Source organism: Varanus komodoensis, unplaced genomic scaffold, assembly GCF_004798865.1.
Source record: "Varanus komodoensis strain SLA01 unplaced genomic scaffold, ASM479886v1 scaffold3, whole genome shotgun sequence".
NCBI lineage: Eukaryota > Metazoa > Chordata > Lepidosauria > Squamata > Varanidae > Varanus > Varanus komodoensis.
This window is the reverse complement of record NW_025335761.1, coordinates 2,598,185-2,623,951: the sequence shown is the minus strand read 5'-3', so window position 1 is coordinate 2,623,951 and position 25,767 is coordinate 2,598,185. Positions and strand designations below refer to the sequence as shown.

At 38.4% G+C, this 25,767-nt stretch overlaps 1 protein-coding gene across 1 annotated transcript in view; it reads left to right on the top strand.

Annotated features, from left to right (window-relative positions):
* LOC123026260 (SH3 and multiple ankyrin repeat domains protein 3-like) overlaps positions 1 to 22,366 on the top strand; it is a 111,363-nt gene extending 88,997 nt beyond the window's left edge. The window contains exons 11-14 of the mRNA XM_044435670.1: positions 9,445 to 9,751; positions 11,424 to 11,593; positions 20,053 to 20,166; positions 22,290 to 22,366. Coding sequence (XP_044291605.1) covers positions 9,445 to 9,751; positions 11,424 to 11,593; positions 20,053 to 20,166; positions 22,290 to 22,366 — 668 coding nt within the window. The remainder of the gene's footprint in view (positions 1 to 9,444; positions 9,752 to 11,423; positions 11,594 to 20,052; positions 20,167 to 22,289) is intronic.
* Positions 22,367 to 25,767: the final 3,401 nt, after the last annotated feature.

The window sequence follows — 25,767 nt, the reverse complement described above, 5'->3', positions numbered from 1 at the left end:
TGTGAAATGAGCGCAGTTGTACAGTAGTTTGAACATTCTTTGGCATTGCCCTTCTTTGGAATTGGAATGTAAACTGACCTTTTCCAATTCTGTGCCCACTGTTGAATTTTCCAAATTTAACTGTGTTTAATTTAAATTTAAATTTCTGCAGTAATTTTTTAAACATTAATAAGCTTTATGACAGTTTGTATGTAAGTACAGATTGTCGTAACTTGGGTGTTCATAACTTGAGGACTGTATGTACATTACAAGAACGTTGTAAGGTTACCAGTACATGAATTTACAATGACTAGCTATCCCTATTCAGGAACAGGCATAGTTGGTACACCAAAGTTGGTAAATGGGTGTGCCCAACCACTGAAGCCACCTGGGCCTCTGGTGGTAAAGATGGACCCAAAGACAAAGGATTTCAATGACAGTGAAAGTAAAGTAATGTCTACATATGAGAAAATACAAACTGTACAATGAATGCAACCTACAATTTGATCAGGGGAAAAGGTATATGCTTATATTTATAGGCATGAATCTGTATTTGCTTACATAAGAGTACATCTAAATAAACTTGTTGGGATCTATATCTGAATGAACCTGTATCCATCTGTTGCATGGGTTTTATTTCAGTCTTGATGTATAAGCCTGTATTTTAATTGGGAGAATTCATATTCCTTTCACAAGTGCGTAAGCTCTGTGAAGCTCTGATGATGGGGTTTTCTATGTTACTATGTTACAGGAAAACAGACTGATGGTTTATATGGTTGTTTTTCTCACTGTTCTACAAGGCACCAAGGGTGCAAATGTATTCATGTTTAGAGAGAAAAAGGCCCCATGCTAGCTGTGATTTTTTTTTCTGTCTAAAGACATTGTAGGTTTTTTCCCTGTCAAAACATGCATAGGATACTGTTTTAAAATGTTAATCTTAATGAACATTGCCCATTTTCTTATTTTATCAGCTCTTGTCAGAGACCTTCATCTGTTGGGTGGTATCGAAACATATTAATTATTAATAATAACAATATTGTTTGTTATTGCTAATCCACAAAGCAAATTTGATAATGTGTACTTTTCTGAGCTTATATAAACTTATGTAAAATCTTAAACATTTGAATTTTTATTTCTATAATTAAAGATCCAATCCTATGCATTCAGTCCTAAGTCCTACAATTTCTAGAATGCCCTAACCCACGTGGATGCCAGGTTTTGGTAATGCACCCATCTTGCCCTGACAGTGTGCTCTATTTTGTGAAGTATACCTTTGCATCATACTGCAAGAGAAGATCAGTAATGTTGACAGCTTCTCACTGATTATTTCCCTCAAGAAGCCTTTACAGAAATAAACAGTTTACTTTTTAACTGGGTTCAAGTTGAGATAAAACTCCATGTTATGGTCTTGCTTTTTAAAAGAGTGCCTAAATTGGCCACTTGTATTGAAAGAAGCACAGGGCCCTGATTTGAATGTAGTCCTGATCTGCACCTGTGCCCTCTTGAAAATAGAGAAACTCCTGCACAAGTGTCGGTGGAACTAGGGCTGAAATCTGACAATTAAGTGGTGTGGAACATAGTGGCAGACAATGCAATAAAAATAAACATTGCTTTTGTCTTTGACAGCTTACAGCTAAGTGATCACCAATTATAGCATTTGGCATTGCGATTGGGTACACTCCTTCCTTCTCTCCCTCCCTCCCTCCTTCCCTCTATATATATCTCACAGAGTATATATATACAACTATTGTAATGTCAACCTCCTTGTATTAGCAATGGATGAAAGGGGTACACTAGAAAGGGGTAGACTAAAAAGTGACTGTCCCAGCTAAATTAGATAATACAGGGAATAATAATAATGTACATGTTGTATCAAATAATAAGGGACCAGTCATGTCTCTTGAAAGTTCAAGTGATTTCCATGTACATTTGTACCCTCTGATTTCGTCTGGGTGTATTGTATATATTTTTCATCCCATTAAAATCATTTTTTTTAAAAAATGTATCAACTCAACAATATATTTTTAGGGGAATTTAATTTTCTATTTTAAAATGGAATAAATGCTGTAATAATAAATGAATTTTAAACTGGTAGTATTATTGCATTAGCATGCTTGCATTATCAAGCAGTTATACTTGATCATTATTTCCAGTTATTTTGACAGAAGCAGACAGGAAGATAAAATACAGCTAAAAGTGGCTTTTACCTCTCAATCTTTTTTTTATTTGTGAAGGATTTGTTCCTAGCAACTAAGGATTCCAGTCTTTAACTGTAGATATCTTACCAGCAACAGGCAGATACTGTTGCAGCAGAACACTATTATTAGTAAATGATCCATTTATTCATATTTAGGACAATTGTTTCTATTGGATCACAAATGTGAGTCTGCATATGGTACCACTGCAGTTTTCAGGTTCATTAGGTAGTTGTTCCTCAGTTTTGTTCAAAGTAAAATATAACATGTTGTTTCTGACACACTATATATGTAAAGGGGCACAATCCTTCCAGTTTCATTTTGTTGCTATTAACTCTTAGGTTGCAATTCTAAGTAAATGTAATTGAAAAAGAATTGTATTGAAACAGGATAATATTTCAAGTAAGCATTTTATGATTGAGCTCTTAGTAACTTTTGCAAATACATCCAAATTCATTCGTTGAAACCATCTCCAAATAAAGCTTTTGAAAAGCTATAGTAGTTTCCGACTAAAGTGCTTCTTTGATAACTATGTGGTAGGCTATTGCCATCAAATAAAGAAGAATTAGACACGATTGGACTTTTTAAAAACCTGGCTTGGGAGATTTGTTCAAGTGTTCAGGAAGTATGTGAAACCTGGGGACTAAACAGTGAAGTCTAGCAAGCATTCCTAGAAGTAAACAACTATCAGGAAACACGTGGGGACAGAAAGTGGGTTAAGCTTTGCCAGGCCTAGGGCTCTTACTTCTTTCAAGGTTTTCATTTGGCCTGTGAAATGCTTCCATGAACAAGATGAACGATGCTTCCCTCTCCCCCTAATGTTAATTTTGACCCTGTTCAACCTGCGCTGCTTCTCCTTCCTTCAGTCATCCCTATTCTCTCACTCATAAATGTCTTAATTACAAGAGCAGGGGAATGTCTGAAAAACTGTGCGGTGGTGTTCACATGACTAATGCTATGAAAGATAGCAAGATTTTTTGAGCAGTTCCAGTCTGCACACAGTTGGTTCCCAGCTGACAGACAGAATGTGGGGTGGGCTTTGCCATCAGCAGAATGCTGGGAACTGGATGCCCAGCTATGCTGGTAGTTATACAGTGCATGGAAACCTGCTGCTTATGCCACGGTGCAGGCAATTAAAACACATAGAAACTGGATAGCCTTTATTCCTTTTCATTTTAGCAAAGGTTATGTAATGAGGGGATTGCTTCTAAAGTAAAAGAGAAAATGAAGTCTTTGTTAAATGCCTTAACAAAGAAAGAAGGTAAGCACTGAGCGCAAAGCACTTGATGCTCGAGAACTGCTATTTTAATGTGCACGCTTTATATGATCTGCTTAGTTACTGTATAATTATACTAAGTTCCTTCCGTATCTTTTCCAGAATTTTTTAATGCTAGGATGTCCTTTTAGAGAACTCATTATAAAGGCTTGCGTGTGACTTGTTTGTTCTGTTTGTCTCAGAGAAGGCTTGTGTTCATTTACAGAAAAAGCTTTGTATGTATTTGATTAAGACTAGGGAATTTCTTTGGTTTATAGTATTGTTGACAATTGGAGGGGATAAATATTCCAGTAGATTATGATATCTTTTTATTTAATTTGGAAGGGTGATAATTACTTAGAAACATGCTGTTAGTGCTTCCTGTATCTCTATATCTGAACTATAATTTTGAAAAATAACTGAATGTGAAAATGGAAATCAACCCTGAAGATGTTAAAGAATGTATGTTCTTGTTCTACAGTTATTTTTTTAAAATGCAGTTATACTCTTATTATGAAAAATAAAATAGTGCATGCAGGAAGCAAATTAGAACTATCTTCTCACTTGTAGCATGGGAAAAGGGAAAGAAGCAGATGTGTTGTGGGAGATGCTTGTTTCTCTGACCAATTTTCTATATAATAGTCATGGTATTTATACCTTGCCTTAAAATTGTAACTGTTACAAACTCAGTCTTTCAAGTGAAAATTAACCCCTAAACTAGTAAGACCTTCAAATTTGCCATATGAAGAGGAAAAGGTATTCTAAAAATTATGGAATTCATTTTGATGTGATTTTGTTTTTTCTAAAATTTGGAACTCTTAATGTGGAAGTCCGATGTATAGTACAGTTCATGAAGAAAGTAAATTGGAGTATTTTGATTAATCTCATTTGTATGTTTGCTTGCCCTATGCCTAAGTTGAAATCCTTCCAAAGAATTAGACTCAAATTTGCCTTTTCATAAACAGAAGCACAAAGAAACAAACTAGATTCTAATGAAGGTTTCTTTCTGGAGAAAGTGGGGCGGGTGGCAATTTTCTTTTGATTTCCTGTTCCCCTGCATCTCCCAATAATATAGGAACTGGGCCCACTTTCCCCAAAATACTGCATTCCAAAGTGGTTGCCTCAGATTCTGAATATGTATTACAAGAAGAGGTGCAGTCAGAATCATAAGCAAGCCTTGAAATAAGCATAGCAACTGGAGAAAACCAGATCATCTCCAGTTATGGGGGAAGGTGTTGTTGAACAGGCAGGGCCAGAGAAGGAAGGTCCCATTGACCAATGCCAGCTTAAGAAAGCAGAATAATTGAGTAGCACAGGCATTTTTGCCATCTTTCCCACAGGAAACAGGAACCTCCCTAAGGGTAGAGCTAACTTGATTTGGTTAGAAAGGGAGGAAGGAGATTCAATTTTGAATCTCTTTCTTGACATGAATGGTAATCTCTCCCTATTTAGCTGGTTTTCCTTTTTGTTGTTGCTGTTGTTAGTCGTGAAGTCATGTCCGACCCATTGCAACCCCATGGAAAAATTATCCAGGCCTTCCTGTCCTCCATCATCCCCCAGAGTCCACTTAAGCTCACAGCAACTGCTTCAGTGACTCCATCTAGCCACCTCATCCTCTGCCGCCCCCTTCTTCTTTTGCCATCTATTGTTCCCAGCATTAGACTGTTCTCCAGGGAGTCCTTCCTTCTCATTAGGTGGCCAAAGTATTTGAGTTTCATCTTCAGTATCTGGCCTTCTAAAGATCAGTCAGGGTTGATCTCCTCTAAGACTGACTGGTTTGATCTCCTTGCAGTCCAAGGGACTCACAGGAGTCTCCGCCAGCACCACAATTCAAAGGCCTCAATCCTTTGGTGCTCAGCCTTCCTTATGGTCCAGCTTTCACAGCCATACATTGCAAATGGTTTTCCTAACCCGATTGATATCTTTTGCTAATGACCTGTTCAGTACCCCATTTTAACATAATAAATACTGTAATTAGAAGCTGCTTGTTTGGATCTGTGTGGAAGGAGAAAGGAATGAGTGGGGAGACTGGCTCCCAACAATATTCTGGAAGACTCCAGAAAAGCAGGAAATGTTCTGCTGGAACCTGCAGGGGGAAGGAGGAATTGGAGAAAATTCTTGCCTCAGCACCAACAGACTCTTCTGAGTGCAAGACTGGATTGAACCCATTGAGTTCAGTAAGTCTGAGCAAATTCTTCACTGGAAACTTTAGGCAAGGCATAATGAAAATTTAGAAGATGACAATTTTACTACACACTTTTGAAATATCAGCACTAATATTTGAGGATTTTTTTTCTAAGAGCCTTACCTAAATATTGTTTGAAAACCTTGTATAACATTCTACATATAATATGTCATGAAATATATTCTGTTGAGAGCATAGCCCAGAGGTTATTAGAGGATGGGCAACTACAGTGAAGGGCGGTCTCTCTCTCTCTCTCTCTTTCCCTAATGTACATTGTTATGCATTTGGAACCAAGAGTATGAATGAATCTAATAGCTTGTAGTTCATTTATTTACTTCACCTTTCAGCTTGTTAGGCCTCTAAACAGACATACAATGTATTTCTTTTATTATTACAGTAATTTGAGAACCACCTACTAGCATCATGCTCTCTGGGCTGGCCAAGTATATCTACTTGTTTATATACAAGTCTTTCTACAAACTTAGCAGTATATTTGCCTTTGCTTTTTTTTAACAAAAAACAAGCTAAAGCTGAATTTGCTCAAGACATAATCTTATGTGCATTTAGACAGAAAAAGGTCCTGAAACTCCCAGCACTCCCCAGCAAGGCATGGTGGAAATTAAAGGATCTTTCCTGCCATCAGGAAGAGCCAGGAGCCAGTGTGTACCAACACCTCCACACACCCAGAAAAGCCTGGCTTTGGTTTATCATGCCACCTGACCTGGCTCAATGTCTCATATGATCATGTGACAGGATCCTAGTACTGGTTCAAGCCCATAGCCACTTCCATGCCATTCTTTGGACTAGTTCTCAGTTTTGGTTTAACAAGACACCATTTGACCTTCTTGCTCCAGAACGTCCCCAGCCACAGCCTTGCAAGGGGCTGTTGCAAGGAGAACTGAGGCATGCTGCGTTCTCCTCTGAGAACTGCTGGCACATGCCTGTATTCCCAGTGCTTGTGTAGGATTGTACTCTTTTCTGTCAGTAGTAATGGGGATTAATGTCAAGTAGGGCAATGCTGGATGACTGTGCTCCAGCATTTAGGATTTGTCTTAAATTCCTGCATTCAAATCTGTTGATTGAACAGCTTCAGTCAATGCAGAACTTTGTGGTTTAACTGATAGTCACTTAAATCTTAAACAACTTTACATGGAAACAATTGGATTGTTTTGGGAGTATGCAATTTTTAAAAGGTAATATAATGAGTATGGATTTTACTATTTTGTTTTTCATGACTTAGTGAAAATAAGTGAAATACTCTGACAGGTGTCGTTGTGGATAGACAGACAGATGGGAATGCATAAACACTGTCGCCTGGGCTAAAGAGGGGCACAGAGTTACATAACTTTCAAGCAGCATCTTGGGTACTAAACTCTAATTCCAAGAACTGCAGCCAATCCAATATTGTACTTACAAAAGAGGTGAGAACCCTTGCTTGATTCAAAGGCTTCTGGGGCATAGGTCATCCTGGCAACAACTAGTGAGTTTTATCATCTGCTGTTCTGGAGATGAAAACGCAAGAAAGCCTCAGCAGCTTTATGAAAGTTAACTATCACACAAAAAGAACAGCGAATTAAACACATTGATTTGAGGGTTCAAGAATCTTGCTTCCTTCCTCTTGGGGAGATATGTTTAAGGGGTTGTTTCAGTCAAGTAGATCAGTGGTTCCCAACCTTTTGTACACTCTGTATCCCTAGAAAAGGATTGATTTATGTTCACACCCCTTACAAAAGTAATACCACATTAGAAGATGTGAAGTCAAATGTCTTTAGATATGAAGATAAAGAAGTCAGATGTCTAATTTTTACACATACAGTATGCAAGTGAACAAATTGAACTACAAAAAAGCTTTTCAGTCCGTGCATAAAATTCAAATATAAATTGAGCAATTAGAAAAAAAAATGTAAAAAGTAAGATAAATCCCAATTATGAACATAAAATACAGTGACAGCTTTATTCCTGTTTCTCATTCATATTTTGGGACTTTCTTGCTGATTGCAATCTGCAAGTCTGCCTGTGGATTCAGGCAATTCCTAGGCTTTGTCTTCATTGACAAAAGAGAACTGAATCCAAACGCAAACAAAATAATAATAAATAATTTTATTACTGGGATAATGTTTGGTGAAGAATGTATCAGTAATAAAGTTATTGATTATTATGGTGAATCACCATGCAGTTTTCCTCTTTGCCACACTCCTGAAATGCTATTTTGCACCCGCTGGGGATCCAGACAGTCCAGGTAGCAACCCCTGCTGTAGATGAAAAATAACATGCCTTAGCTTCATGGCTGAAGGATAGCCATGGATAGTCCTTGTTGCAGGTTGATCTTTCACTTTCACTGTACCAGAAGAAACATTTTCCAGCAGTGTCATCTGATGGCTGACTTATGCCCCCTATTATGACTGAAAGAGGAACTTGTATAAAAAGTGACGTGGCATGTACTGACAAATCAAATGATTTCTTGAAATGGTTTCTTCTTTCCATCATGCGGTCTAGCCTTCTGTACACAACTGACTATTCAGCAAGACTCTTCATCCAGATATGTCAGGCTCCAACTTCTATCAGCTCTAGTTATCATAGTCAGTGGCCCAGGAAGATGGGACTTGTTGTCAAGCAACATACAGAAGGCCACTAGTTTCCGATCCCTGGGCATGAGACTGGTGTAATAATATTTGGTATTTTTTTAGCACTTAGTAAAAATGCTCTCGCAACAGGTCATGTTAGGAATCCTACTGTAATCTTGTAAACAAAAGCAGTGTTATAGTTTACCATCTTAGAGATTTGAGGCTGCAAAGGTGTGGTTTGCTTAAGGCAGAGATGGAAATCCTCTGTCAGCCTGGAGCCAAATTCAAATTGGAGAAGCTCCTGATAGCTGCATTCTGGTGAGTGGTGCTAAATGTACAGAAACAAACAAACAAACAAACAAACAAATGCTAGCATATTGTAGCAGAAAGTCGTACTGCCAATAACTAAGCAGAAGCATTTAGCCTTTTAGAATGAGGAAAATAACTGCAGAATTCAACAAATGATGTGTGTTAGAGGGGAGGAGGTGGGGCGTAGAGAAGTTGATGTAACCATCTCAGGTTGTTCCTCAGGCCTGGGTTTCTCTACCCTTGGCTTAACATTCTTTGAGTGGCATTCTTGATAGAAAGGTGGGGTACAAATTTAAAAATATAGGCATTCTTGCTAATTTATTCTGTCAGTTGTTTGCTGGTGCTGGCATAGAAATATTCTGCATCATTTAGTGAACAATGTGAATCAACATTCCCATGTATTCCTATGTGGAGCCACTACAATGGAATAAATTATTTTTCTTGTGCTTTCCTGTATTTATGTTAATATCAATCTCTAATTTTGTACTAAAAGAAGGTTCTAACTTTAGGGTGAAAAAATTGTACTTTTGCCATATTAAAAACTAGTATACATTTTTATTAGATTTTGCACATTTGCTGGATGAGTTCCAACAGTTGCTTTTTGTTCATAAGGAGGAGACTGCCAGCATTCACTGTTTAATGTCAGTTTCCAATTCTGGTCTCTTATGGTGAGATATGACGTTATTTGGATACTCAGTAATGTGGAGCTTTATCATATGTTAAATCTAGTTTTTTGAAAAGCAATTTCCTGTAGAAATCATGTTTTAATTTTAATTGCCTTTTAGCTATAATTCTAGTGCTCATCTTGATTAGACAATCAGCCAAGAAATAGTTGCTCTCCTTTACACATAAAAATGGGAATACATTGCTGAATTTTTTAATAGACTGATAAATGTTATTAAAACCAGTTAGATTTACCAGAGAATAATTTTGTATTCTTTCCCCCTTTCAATTCAGTGCCATTTAGAGAAGCTCCTACATACTCAAACAGAAGACGGAGACCTCAGACCACCTTGGTAACACCTCGTGTTTTGCTCCGGTCCAATAGTGATAACAATCTGAACATTAACATTCCTGACTGGTCAGCTTCCTCTTTAGCTTCTTCACACCGTAGCCTTTCGCCTCACCTACTTCAACAGATGCAGAATAATCCTAATGGAACTGTGAAAACTGTTGGAAGCTATACTTCAACCTCTCGGAGCCGCTCACCCTCATTAAATAGGTTAGGAGAGGATGCGAAGCGGCAGCAACACCGGCACATCAGGTGACATGTCAATATTAATTTTTTTTAAAGAATTTACTTTGATTTTTTAAAAGTTTTGTAATACAGTTCTTAATACAAACTGACCTTGATCCATGTCTTCCACAATTTTTCTTCCAAAGTCCCTTTGTTCTTCTCACAGTCTTCCTTCTCCACTATGTAGACCCTTTCAGGATTAACAGGGGGGAAGTATTCTTTGCATTGTTGCTGAGCAGGAAAGGGTCACCCACCACCACCCCTGTATGTGACTCTTATTTGGGAGGAGGAATCAGCCTAGTCATGCTAAATACATGTATGCATTTCACATCACGCCGTATTTAGTACTGGAACTAAAGTTGGTAGTGTTTGCTGTAAAAGTTCATCTTGTTCCTATGGGGGACATTTCTACATATCTCTGTATATATTTTCTTGTATCTGTATGGAGCATCTAAATCTTACAAGATGTAAAATTTTATGGAGCAAATCATAAATAGTATTAGGACAGAATAATCAATGTTGTGTGTAACACTGTTTCTGACTGGCTTCAGCTTTCATAACATCTTATGAAACCTAGACACCCCCTATAGATAAATACAAATAAGTTTGCATGCACATTCTAAAGTGCCACATCAGGGAACAGCAGAGATTACATTTAAAATGTAAGTGTGTGCATATGTAGTCAGGAATGGTCCTTCCTCTCATAGAATAGCAGCAGCATAATTAACTCCTGTGGAATGTTCTTGGCTCAGATCTTCAAAAAAGAATTTCTCATCCTTAGGCATCTGTGCATCTGGTTTAATTGAGCTACATATATAGCAACCTGGGTGTTATATACAAATATATGTAATGAAACACCAATGGTTGAGAATGAAAAGCAGGAGGCTTCAGTTTTGAGTGAAGTGGCAGGGGGAGTTAGGCTGCTTAATTGTTTACCCACTTGTGTTTTTTCACGCAACTGCTCCCCGAGTTGCTTTTTTTACAAGTGAAGTCATGCTTTTGGAATCCCATGTGGGAAGTTGGGGGTGATGTACAAGCACCTTAAAGAAAATACATGATCACAAAAGTGCTGGCAGTGAATGTTTCTGTGCAAGCTGCTTCTTCCACTCAAAGTTGCAGCTTCCGCAGCCTGCTTTTATTTTTAAAAAGAAGTAGTGTAACTTTATAATGCGCAATTGTATGTAATGCATAGCTTGCCTGTGCATTTTCCTTTAGTAAGCAAAATCATTGGAGCTAAAACAAACACTTTTCTACACCATATAGGAATTCACTGTGGAATTCACTTGGATCAAAAAAGCAGCAGGTTTTAGACACCTGTAAATAATCTTTCTAGGGACATTGAAATGATGTTCTGGGCAGTCAGCTTTGCCTCCTACGTATTTCTCAAGTAGCTTTAATCATTAAGTGTTTTGTGCTCCTCAATCATGCTCTTTCCTTGTTTGTGTCATTTTATTTAACCAATGGATTAGAAATCCAGAGACAGCTCCTGACTTTTTGTGTTTGCTATAAAAAAATATAGTTACCTGACCTTTTACACTTTGTTTGATTTATTTGAAGGTTAAAAAGAAATGTCTAGACTACCAGACAAGTTTCTGGCTATTTGGCTGTTGGGGCGTTATGTTATGAACTGGTGAGGGATGGTGATGAAGGTTCCCTAGTCTAAAAGTTAAACTAATGCTGTTTTACTTTGCTCTTCTAGTGCCAGTTATAACCCCAGTGCCAACAAGGATACGCTATCTGCCTTGGATTATCAAGTTCCAAAACGCAAACTTTATAGTGCTGTACCTGGAAGACTATTTATTGTTGTGAAGCCATATCAACCTCAAGGAGACGGGGAGATTCATTTGCACAAAGGGGACAGGGTAAAAGGTCAGTCTTTTATTTTCAAATGCTCCTGAATGACCATACCATTTTTTTCATAGTTTAAATAGACAGCTGAGCTCATAGTTTCTCGTTGTGAACCAGCTTGGACAAAAGTTAATGTAGTTCAATTCCAGTTCAGCTAATGTACTTGAATAACTGAATTGATGCCCCTCAATGCGTTTGAATCAGATCGCTCAGAAATTGGAGCATATTACAAGAATGCCAGCTTGTGCTGCATGGAGCAGATTAATGGATCTGGATTTATCACTGTGAAGCATGCCTTTGGCTAAAAAAATCAATAGTTGAGACACAGTGGGTATGCAATGCTTATAATTTATGTGCAAAGAGGCAACTTAAAATAATGAAAAAGAAACACAGTTCACAGGAGTAATTAAAATTTTGTATCCCAAGCATAATATTACCAAATAAAAAGGATGTCATTCTATACACTGGAGTAGGCAACACATGGCTCGCAGCCCACATGCAACTTCTCCCAGCCTTTAACACAGCCCCTGCAACCTGTTTCTGCACCTCAGAACTTAGCAACACAGACGTAGTGGCAGAAAGACAATCAGTTGTTTGCCATCAAAGCTTTGTAAAAAATACTGGTGAAATATGAAATAATGGCAAAAATAATGCAAAACTAAAACACTGTAGCAATTGTGCTCTGGTTCCCACTGCCTGTGCTGACGAAATGGTTTATTCATGCTGCATGAAGCCTATACAAAGAAGAGACAAGCTTGCATAATACTGTCAGAATCTCAGAGAGCCACTTCTTCTCCTGCTAAGCCGTTGGCGTGGTCTGCATATGTTCATGCATTTCTTGACCTGTGTACACCTCACTGTGTATTCCTATGCATCCCTTTCCTCCTCAGTTATTCAAGAGCTTTACTTTCAGTTTCACTTTTATTACTTTGTGGGGTAACTGCCTTGAAACAACAGCACCCATTGTCTGCGAACTCGCATTTGAAGAAGTCATCAGTGCCTTAGATGCAAAATCAAGGGGTATCCAAGGTAGTTTAACATTATTATGGTGCTTCTGCACAGGCAGGCATTTTGAAAAGAACAGCAGAGACCTGATCATGTACAAAAGACTGGTGTGCACACAGGAATTCGGGTTTAGATATGTGGCATTAATAGTATGAGATGAACTTGGCTATGTATTTGAGATGGAAGATTAGTCCATAAATGACCCATCACATTCATGAGTTATATGCGAATCTGCATTCCAGTGCATCTAACTGCTGTCAAAGAAGGCTTTTCCTCTGTGAGAGCCTGTCTTAACTGAATCATTTTTTATTAAATAAAAAGACAAACCTTAAAATACTTTTGTGGCTACGTATTTTTTTGAAAGAAATCAAGAGAGATGCTAAATCAAGACTGCATAAAGAACAGCACTCTTGAGAGACATGTTGTTGTGCAGACATGAAGGCTGGCTAGCTAAACTTAATCTCTAATAATCATAGTAGCAGACAGAGGACAAAGAACGGTATTAATAGAAGACTTGATTAAAGCTGCTTGCAAACAGATGGATTGAACTAATAAGTTCTAGTCAAACTTAGAAGGTTCTTGCATCTGTAATTGACTACAAGCAATGTAGCAATAAAACTGTGTGACTTCTAATATCCATGTTCAGTAAGCTTTATGAATAATAAAAATAGGTTTTGGGTAGCACAATTCTACATTGAAGCCCCAGTTTCTGTAAAGGGGCACATTGCTGTCTTGAGGGCAAGCTGGATAATGCAGCATTCTCAATCTGCAGCCCAATGCAAAGATACACTTATAATATTAAAGGGAGGATAAAAGCAGAAAAAGCAACTACTGTTTGCATAGTTGCCTGCTATGCTAAGCCATCTGGAAATAAGCCACAGTGGGTTGGTTGTTCACTGAACAGCCCATGGTACACATGAGAGAATCTGACTTACCGTGGGTTGTTCTTACTCTCCTCCCCTCTCAGTCATCCAGCTGACTTTGGCTTATATCCCAGTGTTCTTCATGGCAGAATGCACCTTATTACTTCTCCCTGCTTTGATCGTTACCTCCTTTTGTTTGGAGTCTCAAAAAAGAATGGGAAAAAAGGTGCTTTCTTTTTCTTTTAAAGGAATGATTTGGATGCCTAAAATGCCTATGTTCATAATTTTATTTTTATTTCTCCTAGTCCTTTGCAAGGATGCTTGTATTACTGTCAGATATGTATACTCTTGCCTGAAAAAAATTCCTGTAGGTCACAGATCCAGAAGAATATAGGCTAATTTGCAGACAGTTGTGCAGGTCCAGTTACCATGTTGTCAGTTGAAAAGCACATGTAGATGCACCAAAAGTGAAGTGAGGACAATATCTTTCCCTTACTAATGTGCTCCTCTTGATTTTAAATATTGCATTGACAATTCTCAGTGCTTGCACCTTTTCAACACTTCCCTGAGTCTCAAGCTATGCCAGAAAGGGAAGATATTAACTCTTTAACACCACTTTTTGCAGCTCCTTTTTCAGACTATTTACTGTTGTGGTTACTAAGGTTCCCTGACAGTTCTTAAACATGCAGAAAGATATGCTTTCTTAATGGCTGTGAAGTAAATGGAAGGGAAATCTGAGCCAATTTAATGGTTGCAGAGTAAACAGAGGGGAAATATATGCACCTACAGTAAAAGAGCAGGGGGTGCTACATACAGCCCCCAAGGCCATGTTCTGTCTCCTTGCCACTTGGAGCCTCCCCATTCCCCCACAGCCCAGATCCCAGGAATGGCATGGGCATGACTGCAGGGAGCTTGCCCTAGCAAGCCCCATGCCATTCCAGCTGACAAAAGTAAAGTACAAGAGGCTCAGTGTGCCAGTTCCAAGAAGGGGGGTCACATGGGAGAGTTCTGGGTGGGAGAAACAGGAAAAAAAGGCATGGGCCACCTCAGAGGAGTGGTCATTGTGCTTGGGTGGTGGTTGGAGCAGAAGCTTCCTGTGATCTCTGCACAGAAAAGCCAACCAGCTCTAAGACCTCATATCGATTGTCTCCCTCATTTCATGGTTACTTAAATATATTAATTGTGCATATTAAATTAAATAAATATATTGCAAACCCTTTGATTTGCAAAATGGCAATATAATTTATTGTGCAGCCCTGTGTCCAAGTCCTCATGTGGTCCTTGAGGTATGAAAAGCTGGAATGCCCTGTGCTAGGAGAACTGTAGGTAAAGCATTATGATTAGAAGGAATGTTGGATCGTTGCTATTAACCTAAATGTACAACATAATGATCCACTATAATTGGGTTGTTGTGCCATGTGAACCCAGTGAAGTTTCTGCAGGGTGGCTCTTTTTATGAACAAGTCGCCCTGAGTATCCATGGCTAATTTTAGGATTTTTGAGAGCCATGGTGGATTGTTATGTTGTCTGAACGCAAGAGAGCATTTCACTACAAGGAATGTAGTGTTGTTACATTGAACTCTACTGTCATATGTTGTTATGGCAGCCTTGTTCAGTACAGTGTCTATTCAAAACATATCCACTGTGCCTAGCAGCAAGTCTGGGTGCTGGGGGTAGTAATAAATATGTATGTGGATTTCCTGCATTTACAACAAGATGGAACAGCTGCACTAGTTAAAGGTGTTGCTAACACTGCAAGTGGTTGCTGTCTGAGAAAACAATGCATAGGTCAGCTAGTGCTGAAAATATTCAGTGAAAATATAAATCCTGAATAATTTTCCTTGCACTAAAAATGAAAGTGTGGAGCAGTAGTTGGAAGTAGAAATGGACAGACTAGTCAGCTCTGGCCTGTGTAAGTTTCACATGCTCGTGAAAAGATCTGACAACTGTGTCAGTCACACCCCAGCATTTTTGGCAACACCACTGACTGTCACAAAATGGCAGGAGTGCCAGACCCAGAATAAGCCAGTCATGTCAAATCGATGGAGAAACTTGGGCACAATAACGAATACACAATGTATTAGATGGAAGGATGGTGTAATACCAGTCACAAATGAGCACAGGCAGAAAAGGCCAGAAACTGAAAATCACCAATTGCCTCAGTGTTTAGGGTTTCACTCTCTCTTTCCCCTCCCTCCATTCACTGCATTTCAAAAATCACTGTTTTAAAAGCTTTTATCAAGAATAATCAGATTGGTGCATATATAACAAATATACTATGTGAGCAAAGTAGCATATTTGTCACAAACTTTTTAAAACAATGTAATTTGTTGCTCTTTTTCTTCCTAATCATTTGTTGTGGAATGAATATATCAAAATTGGGTCAAGTTCAGGTAAAGATTTTAAAATGCAAATGAAATTGCATTAATAGAATATTATGTAATCTAACTAAAAATGCCCCTTAACTTTTAACTATTAGTCATGCGTGCCCACTGACATCATTTGCGTCTATCACTCATGATATAAACAAAACCTCAGCTAACTTCTATAAATACATGTGATGTTATTTTTTTCCCCACAGTAATATTTGTAATCTAGACAGGAAAAGGTCTAATAGGATTCCTTGTTTTAGTCACTGTAATTTCATTAGGCCTTCTGCAGTTCCTCGGTTACCATTTTTCAACAATTTTTCAACAATATGCTAGCTACATACTGAATGTATATAACTTAGGAGTATTGAAATGTGGCACGTAAGACAAATCTGATCCATAGTGACACACAATGATTTGGGAAGTTGAGTGCCCCATTAACTATCACAATATATTTGTTGGAGTGGTTTGTTACACGCTGCCCATAAAAATTAGGAGGATTCAGTTAACCAGCAACAATATTGTAATTTCTCACAAGCTAACTGTATTGCCTGTAGGTGGATGGTATGGGTGGACACCTATACCCATCTCTCTCGTTCCTATTTTCCACCACAAACACAAGGAGTATGAGAAACTGGAGGCAGGCTAGTATGCAAATATAAGGGTTTGGAGAGCTGATTTGTTGAGCGTACGTGCCATTTAGAGCGTTGGAAGACACTTTTCGGTGCCACACTTAAATGCTGCATCTGTGCCTGCAGGCCTCCTGTCTGTCTGAGGAAATGGGAGAGGGAGAGATGCTGACCAAGAGATAAGCCACCTAGTCTGCAAGCCTAGTCTATTTCCTTTTTATCTCAAACTTCTGGGAAATCAAAAAAAGGAGTGGCTGATCAGGTGGCAGGCAATCACACATGGATGCTAGAGATGAAAAAGATAGGGAGTCCTGGAGGTAGGCTGGCAGGGAAGAGAGTATGTGCAGATATGTATCTCTGTGTGTTTATAGGTGTCTATTAATGAAGGGATGTGTGTGTGTAACCTACATTTGCCCTGCCAGCTTTTGATAGTAAACACACCTGTTGTATATTAGGCCCCAACAAATGCAAAATCCAACAGAAAAAATGTTTCCCGCCCTGCATTAAAGTCTTACCAACAGGCATCTTACCTATGCAAAGATCCTTGGCCATTTTATTTGTTATCTTTCTCAGTTCTTGGTAAGATTTGTTAAAAGGAAGTGGACATTGAACATTTGAAAGAAGGTGGCGACACCTTCCATAAGGCAAAGGAAAGGCAGATGTGAGAAAGGGAAGAGTCCCAGCAGATGGTTTTCCTTTTCTTGATTCTTAGTATCTGTTGTCTTTGGAAAGAATGACCCTATTCCAAATCCACTACAGAATATTTGTTATTCTGGAATTAACCAATGAATGTAGTTTCATTTTGCGCATCTGAGAAATAGGAACACTGGGATTGTGGCGTGCATACGTGTTTAAAAAATCATTTGTAATCTGTCCAAAGAAATCTTGTTATAGGGTGGGTTGAAAATATAACAAATTAATTACTAATTACTCCACACAAAATGCTAAGTTTAATATTTAATAGCTTATTTTAAATTATCAAAAATTCAAATCCAAAAATACTGCAATAGATAGGTAGAAGCGCCCTTCATGTGTGTGTTTGTGTGTGAAAACACAATTAAGGAGTAGGGGAGCATCCCTAATCTGGCTACCTCAGATGCCCATGTGTTGAATGCAGATGCCTGCAGGGGGACAGTTTCTGTCAACTCCCTGTGACTGCAGTTCCAGCCTAAACAGAGGCTGCATGTAGCAAGTTTCCTCTTGCGAATGTCCATGCTCAATTCAGCTCCTTAATCTTATGGGGCTCCATCCACACAATTATTGTGTAAAGGAGGCCTAGTGAAGAACAACTCTGTGTGTGTGTGTGAGAGAGAGAGAGAGAGAGAGAGAGCGCGAGAGAGAGAGAGCGCGCGAGAGAGAGAGAGAGAGAGAGAGAGAGAGCATGAGACTGAGAATGGGATTTGGATTATAGTGAAGATGTGTGCGGCTTAAACCCTTTTCCAAATGTTGTTTTCCTTATGGTAGTTGTCCCACCCTCTAAAGAGACCTACCCCAAGACATTTTGTTTCCTGAGGTGGAGAAACAAATAGTGACATATTTCATTCCCATCTAGGTATATAGGTGAGAATCTCTCCTGGCAGCTAGACTGTGGTCTTTATGGAAACCAGTAAAGGCCATTTAATTTTTTTTTTTTTTTTTTGTTCTCCAATTTTGGAGGGGTGTGTGTTTTTATTTATTTATTTAAAATATTTATATACCATCCTTCTTCCATATAGGATCTCAGGATGGTTTATGTAAAGACAAGAAAACAGCAATACAATTTGCAACAGCACTTAGAATGCAGTATAGTACAGTGTATAAAATATATAGTAAAATCATTTTAACTATTAATATACTGGGTAAATAAAATGTTTTATTGGTGCTGAAATGAACAAAGGGTCAATGCCAGGCCTATACCTCTCTGGAGAACAGATTCCACAGAATTTACAGCAGATTTATACAGGTATTTGCTGAATACCTGAGGGTGAGAGATCAGGGCTACAGACATGGGAAGCACCCCTTGTTTCCAAGTTCACTGGCCCCGTCTTTCTCAATTCAGACCTTGTCATGTTGAATAGCAAGACCTGAAAGAGAGTTCTACTTCCATTTACTTCCTTAGGCGGGATTAAGAATCCCTGAGCACACCTTGTGACGTAGGGAAATGTTTATGGCCTCAACCTTCTATCTGCTTTAAGTCCTCATACATCGAGGCTGAACAAAACTGTGTTATTGTGTTTTTAGAAATTTACATGGTTGGTGGCTTTATTCTGTTGTTTTAATCTTTTAAAGTCTTTTATATTATGTTTTATTATGTTGTTATATTTCATTTTAATAAATGATGAGTACCCAGTGTCAACCCAGTTATTTTGACTCCTGAGGCAGAAAATCCCACAAACACATCTCTCCCTCACTGGTAGTAAAAATATAATGAATGACTTAGTTCTGTTAACTTCAATGGATCTTCTCTAGCCTGATGGTGGTGGAGGTGGTGATGATGAGGATGATACACGTACAACTGGCTGCATTTCACGACACTAAAATTTGTAGCCTTAGGCAGCATCCCCCCTCTGCCTAGTGGTAGGTCAGCCCTGCTTCCTAAGCTACTTTTTACTCTATTAAGATGAACAACTGGCAGGGAGCAAATGTCAGAGCATTCAATAATTTTTGGAAGGGCTTTTTTGGTTACCTTACATTATATTTTAGAATAACCCTGTGGTAACGGCATGAGGGTTGTATTTTTTTCCCCTTACCCTGTTTTGTAGCTAAGTCGGAATCAGTTTCAGAATTAACACTTCTATATATTTCTGCCTTTACTCTTTTTAAAAGGTCCTGCCCTTCCCATTATCATTTTCTTCCGCTGTGAAAATCAGCAGAATGTGGAATATGCTCCAGTTGTGTGTACTTTCTATGGGTTATGTGAATATCCTTTATCAACCAAAGCTATTACAGTTACAGAAACTGACCCAGATTCCAAGTCTCTGGCATTAATCATTAAGTACTGCATTTCATTTAGCAGTATTAAATCTCTAAGTAATAAGGTTTGCAACCCAGTTTATGATAGTCTTAGCACTCATAGGATACAATTTATATACTTTGGAGTAGTTTCTCTAAAGTTCCACTGGCATCTTATTTGGAAGTTTTTCCTAACACTGCTGTAGTGCATTCTCTCATTTTCTGGATTCCATAATTAGGATTCACTGATGCACCAGAACATGCTACTTTTTATTAAAATAGAACTATATTTTAAGTATAGCAGAAAATTGTAGAGTGTAATAATGGAATCCTGTTAAGTTTGGAAAAATGCTTTGACCATAAGCCTTCTCAGAAGCTACATTTTGATCAATTTAGACCCCACCTCCTCTTTCTTGATTTTGTTATCAGCTACATCCATGCTAGTCCTTTAACAATCCCTGTTTAGTCTTTTGCTTGATCTAAACTGTGTATATTCATGAAACTACTTATTATCCTTTTACTTCTTTATTCCACCATATATTGGAGTCTATGAGGATGCCAGGCACTTCTTGGTTGTAAATTTGCTGTGCAAGCTTATGAGTTACCATTTGGACTTGTGCATCAAGGAATCTTATGATAAAATAAAAACCTAATGACATCACATCTTCCTATTTAATTCCTAGTTTTGAGCATTGGTGAGGGCGGATTCTGGGAAGGAAGCACTCGAGGACATGTTGGATGGTTTCCTGCAGAATGTGTTGAAGAAGTGCAGTGTAAACCAAATGAAAGCAAACCAGGTAAGATTTTCATAGTTTATTGAAGAAATGCGTTTTTTGCATTGACATTAGTAGAGCTTGGCCCTAGGAAAAAAAATAGATATGTATATTTTTTTTAACATATAGATTTATAGGTATTTTTTTCCCTACCAGTACAGTGGTACCTTGACTCATGACCCAAATTGGTCATGACCCAAGCCATAGATGGGTACGATCGCGGTTGCACTCGGGCAGGGAAGATGGGTGTGATCACGGCCATCTCCCCCCGCCCCAGAGCACGCTCGCGGCCATCTCCCACCTGAGCATGACCACGATTGTGCCCATCTTCCCTTCACAAGTGCAGCTGTGAACATGGCCATCTTCCCAGCCCCCCGAGCACCATCGCGGCCATCTCCTCCCCCTCCCCAAGCATGACTGTGATCATGCAGGGAAGACAGGTGCGATTGCGATCGTCACCTGATGCAGAGTTTGCGACCTGAGGCAAAATTTTTCTGAAATTTCTGTTCGCAACCTGATTTGGTCGTGAACTGAGGTGTTCGTGAGCCGAGGTACCACTGTATATGACAACAACTTAACAGCATCATCCTAGTGTGTTTACTCAGAATTAATGCAGCTTCCTCTAAGGTTAGTAGGCATAGTTTTTCAGCTTTAATATCTTGCTATGCTCACATAACAAAAATGTGAAGTTTTTCTATAGAATGATATATATTTTCCTCTGTTGCGTACTGAATGCGTGCCTTATGTGAAAGGTTTAATACAGTGGGCACATTCTAGTCAAACTGATGCACCTTTTACTCTCATTGAGTTCAGCCAGAGAGAGTTGTTTACATATACAACTCTAAAATATATTTGACTGTGTTGCACCCAGTGTCACTATGGAAATTGTTATAGTTAAGTTGAGATTGGAACCAAATTTAACTTAAATATTGATGTTTAGAAACAGCATGAAATGTGGTGCATAATCTTGAATTTCTGAAATATTGTGCATTAGGGTGGTATAGTAGGAGTCTTGGTGGTGAAGATATGCTTTCTGCCGTGAAAACATCAAACTCTCCTCCAAACTGTCATATGTATTTAACCAGTAGAATTAACAAATATCTCTTGTATTCATTTTCAACACACATTTTGTTAGAGTATATTTGATGTTTTTCACTTTTAATAATCTTAAATAGAGTAGTTTCTTGGTATTTTAATCTTTCTAAGAGTTGAATTAAGAGCTGGCATAGCTGATAACATACACAAAATCAGAAAAATTGGATACAAATTAGATGTAATTCATGATCTAATTCTCAGACACAGCATGAATTGTTTTGTGCACTAGAAGAAGCTGCAGTGTTATATAATACATTCTCAAGAAATCAGTTGAACTGGACTAAAATTACTAAAGAAACATGGGAAATGAATTAAGAATAGTAAAGGGACTAGTGATTAAATATCATCTATAGAGGCTAGGAAAAGGTTCTCAGCTGAGAAGTGTCAAAACATGCATAAATTGAAGGAATTAACACTAGAGTCTCTGCAGTGTATCAAAGATTTCACACAGTTTAGAAATAAATACTCCAAAAGTTCCAAGTAGTACTGCAATATTCAACATTTCCTTAGCACAGCAATTTTCTAAGCACAGCAATTGTCTTCTAGTTAATTCTGTAATGGGAGTCAGTTCCCCTTTTAGGAAAAATATTCCGCTTTCCAGCTAAACATCTGTGAGTATATCTATCAATGTATGAGTAAAGAGAAGCTGGGTATATTTTGAACATGAAGTAGTGATGTGAAATTTTCCTTGTAAAAGCATGTATGTGATGATGCTGTGGCTACAATCCTAGATTTCTGTGGGGTGAATAAGCCATAGTGATTGTTCTTATTGACATTTCCAACCTTTATGGTTCTCTAACATTCTGTGGACCTTGGGGGAACTATAGAAATAGCAGTGATCCTAAGTACTGTTTAAGCCCCGTTGAACTCAGCATTCAGGATGAGGCTCTGCAAGGTATCTAGCATAAATCAGAGATTCTCCCTGCATCTTTGGCTGGATCAGAAGGTGAAACAGCTAAGGTTATTGTCCATCTTACTTCCACTTCTTTGTGTGCTTCCCATGTCCAAATTTCCCTGATTAGGTTAACAGTTTACTTTGTTGTTCTTACAAGGAAGAAGTATATTGAAGGTGAACTTTGAAGTCCTGTGTCAGAATGAATTTGGAATACATATTTGGTCTCTGTTTTAAGTAAGTATCACTGATCTCAGTGCTGTTTATTCTTAATTAAGTGTACACAGAATTGCAGCCTTGGACTGTAAACCTATGTATACTTACTTAGGAGTAAGCCACACTGAATTTGGCAAAACTTACTTCAAAGTAAAAGTAAAAAGGACTGAACAAACACTGAACTTGACATTTCTTACAATTTTTTTCTGTACATCAAAAAATTGTAGAATGGTTAGATTTAAAAGCCGGATGAACAAAACTCTTATCCTCCAGTTCAGCCCTACCTGCACTACAATGTGATATTCACAGATCAAGATTTTCATCTGATCAGTGGGTAATTTTTATATGAAAGTGATGTAAACAGTGAGATCCCTGAAGGATTCTGTAGTGGTATTAGTTACATTTTCATTGATAATATGGTGCTAGGGGTTAGCATTGCGGTGACCAGGCTTGACAAGGTGATGAAAACCGAAGTAGACCTTGAAAAACTTCAGAATTTTCCAAACTCAGTGAACGGGTGGTAAAATGGCAAATAGGGTTCAACAGAGGGGTAAAAGTAATTGTTATGAGCAGCTCAGCTCCTGCTTTTCTTTTCCTTTCAAACTCCAGACAAAGCCTTAGGAACACAGTCCTTTGTTGAACCTCATCTGCTTCAGAATAAATCAAAAAAACTTTCCACTGGGGTGGCAGGAGAAGCATCTGTCCTTGTAAAGAGCTGAATCCTAACCAGAATTTCCCCTCTGTCCTCCCTTTCAGTAAAGCTTCTGAGGCCACCCTCAGGGTGGCTCTTTCTGCTTGAGGGCTAGACAGCTAGAATGCCAGAGACCATGTAATTGGGCCGCTCGCTTCTGGTGGTGCAGGTCAAAGAGCTGGTGCAGGTCAAAGAGCTGTTCCTGCATCTGCCTCCCCTCCCACTCTGAAAAACCTACTGCCCCTTCCAGAGCAAGCAGATTTATATGCTCTGCCTGAGAAAAGTCACTGGGTAACCTTGAATCAGTCAACTTCTTGTTCCTCTGCCATCTGAATCAAATGAATTTGAGCAGAGTAATGAGGGGAAGCATACTCTGTAATGAGTATGACAGACATTGGTTAAAAAAAATCCACTTGTAAAGAATGTGATATGAATAATATTAACTCTGAAAGACAGATTTCTTGAGATTATGGTGGATGGTTCACTGGATACATCAACACACTGGTAGTGAAAGAAGATGATTCTGCCTTAAGCACTATGAAGAAAAGGAATGAAAATAAAGTGGCCTCTATTATTGTGCCTTTATATAAACACACAGTCCTCTTTTGGAACATTGTATACAGTTCAAATTGCTCCATCTTAGAAAAGGGCAACTAAATGATGAAATACTTAGTGCTATAGTAAAAACCATCATAAAATGTTGAAATGTATTCCACCTACTAATTCCCCATACTCCTATGTAACAGGGTTCCTTTCTCTCTTTTTAAAAAAGACCCTTGTGGCCATACCTTTATCTAAGTATCACTATATTCTCCCCTGCCCCTTTGATTTTTTTTTTCAAACGGAAAAGATCATTACTCATGATTTGCTGGATTCCTTTTAATAACTTCCAGTTGGCCTGACTGTAGATTGCCTTGTGATATGTAAAACCAAACTCCATGGGTTGTTAGTGGTTTTAAACAATCCAAAGTTGGCCTACAATTACTTTAACCAGTGAATAACTCATGATGTTCAGACTCAAACATCATGAAGCAATCTACTATTGGGCTAATCAGATGATGTATATGCACATTGAAAGTAGCTCCTGAATGGCATGCAATCCAGTAAATAGTGACTTGGCCAATAAATTAATCATGGGTTAATTAACCAACCCATTATTTTTAACCATTATGTGCAAATGAGCCCTTTTTGCGTAATGCCCTTGTTTGCCCTTCAGTAGAAGAGCTGAATCTCCAAGGCAGTCCCAACCTGCTCAAGGGTCCAAGCACTTCCTTATGAAGTGGCACATGTCATTTCCATGGAAGGAGTAGGGTTGAAATAGCAGTCACTGGAGATCTGTTAAGGCACTTATGAACCTGGAAAGGGAGAGCCTTAGTAGCCCTGTATTGATTATGGGGCTGTGGAAAATACCATATAGTAGAGTCCTGAAAAGGCATAACCAATAACAATCTTTAGAAAAGTATCCTGATGAAACAAAGGGTGTTTCTAGATGAGGCTTTTATTGTGCCATCACCCTGCCTCATCCATGGATTTTTACAGGTTGTTCCAATTTTTATACGTGGACCATTTGTAACCATCTTGTGTTCCTTCCCCTCTCAAATGCTTTGGTCTTTTTTTCACCACAGAAAATCTATTAAGGAGAGAAAGACAGAATAGCTGCACAGTATTTAGGAGCCCACTGCCTGGAAACACCATTAGGATCTAGTATTACAGCTTCCCTAACTGAGACATTAAGAGTAAATGTTGATGGGTGATTAAAGTTTAACTGTGGACCAGATGACAAATCAGACATATGTACCTTCATTCAAAAGTCTTCCAACCCTTTGCATTAAGGTAGAATTAATTAAGCCTGGGAGATGTTGAGGATTTCATTTGCTGGGCAGTAGAAGCAGTGTTGTACAACAGGCAAGTGTCAGTAGAAATGGTGTGATGAATAGTTTTCTTTCTAGATTCTTTAGCATGTCATAATATTACTAGCAAATATATAACAACCACTGCAGTGCAGCTATGAAAAGGGTACCTGTATCCCGCAGATCACTAATCAGAAGAATCAGGGCCTATACCTAGGTGGGCCCTATTTATACAATTGTCCCCAATTACAATCTAGAGATTACAGTTTCTTTTATAGCTACTATTTGAGCTAGAAGACAAGCCAACAGTACTTGTGCCCAGTTTTTCCTCTAACTTTGACACCTGTCTTCTTTCCTTTCCTGAAGTGTTGCACATGTGGAGTATTATTAGTTGTAATAGGTTGGGAGGATAATGTAGATGACAGGACTGGAATGCTCGTGAAGTTACTCTTCTAATTGATCAGATTAAAGGTGATTGGAGAAATCCAGATTGTGATCGTATAACAATAGGCAAGTCCTTCCAATCCTATCTTGACCTCTTTCCAGCCTTCTGGATTTAAGGCTTTGAAGTTGCAATCTTTTGTCTTCTGATTGTTTCAGCTTCATTCCATTTGTCTGTAAGGGTGTTATACTCCAGCAGTTTTGTATAGCATTTAATTCTGTAAAGTAGACTGTGTTACCTTTTGCAGTGAAAACAGATCCTATGGCTTGTTAAAGATTAATAAATTGATCATGGCACAAGATTCTGTAGGGAATAGATGCGTAGCTGCACTTACAAATATAGTTAGTTCTAATAGTTCAATTTTGTAGATGATCACTAGATGGCATTATTTATATACAAAACAGAAGCAAGTCAATAGAATACAGCAAAGTGTGAGGAA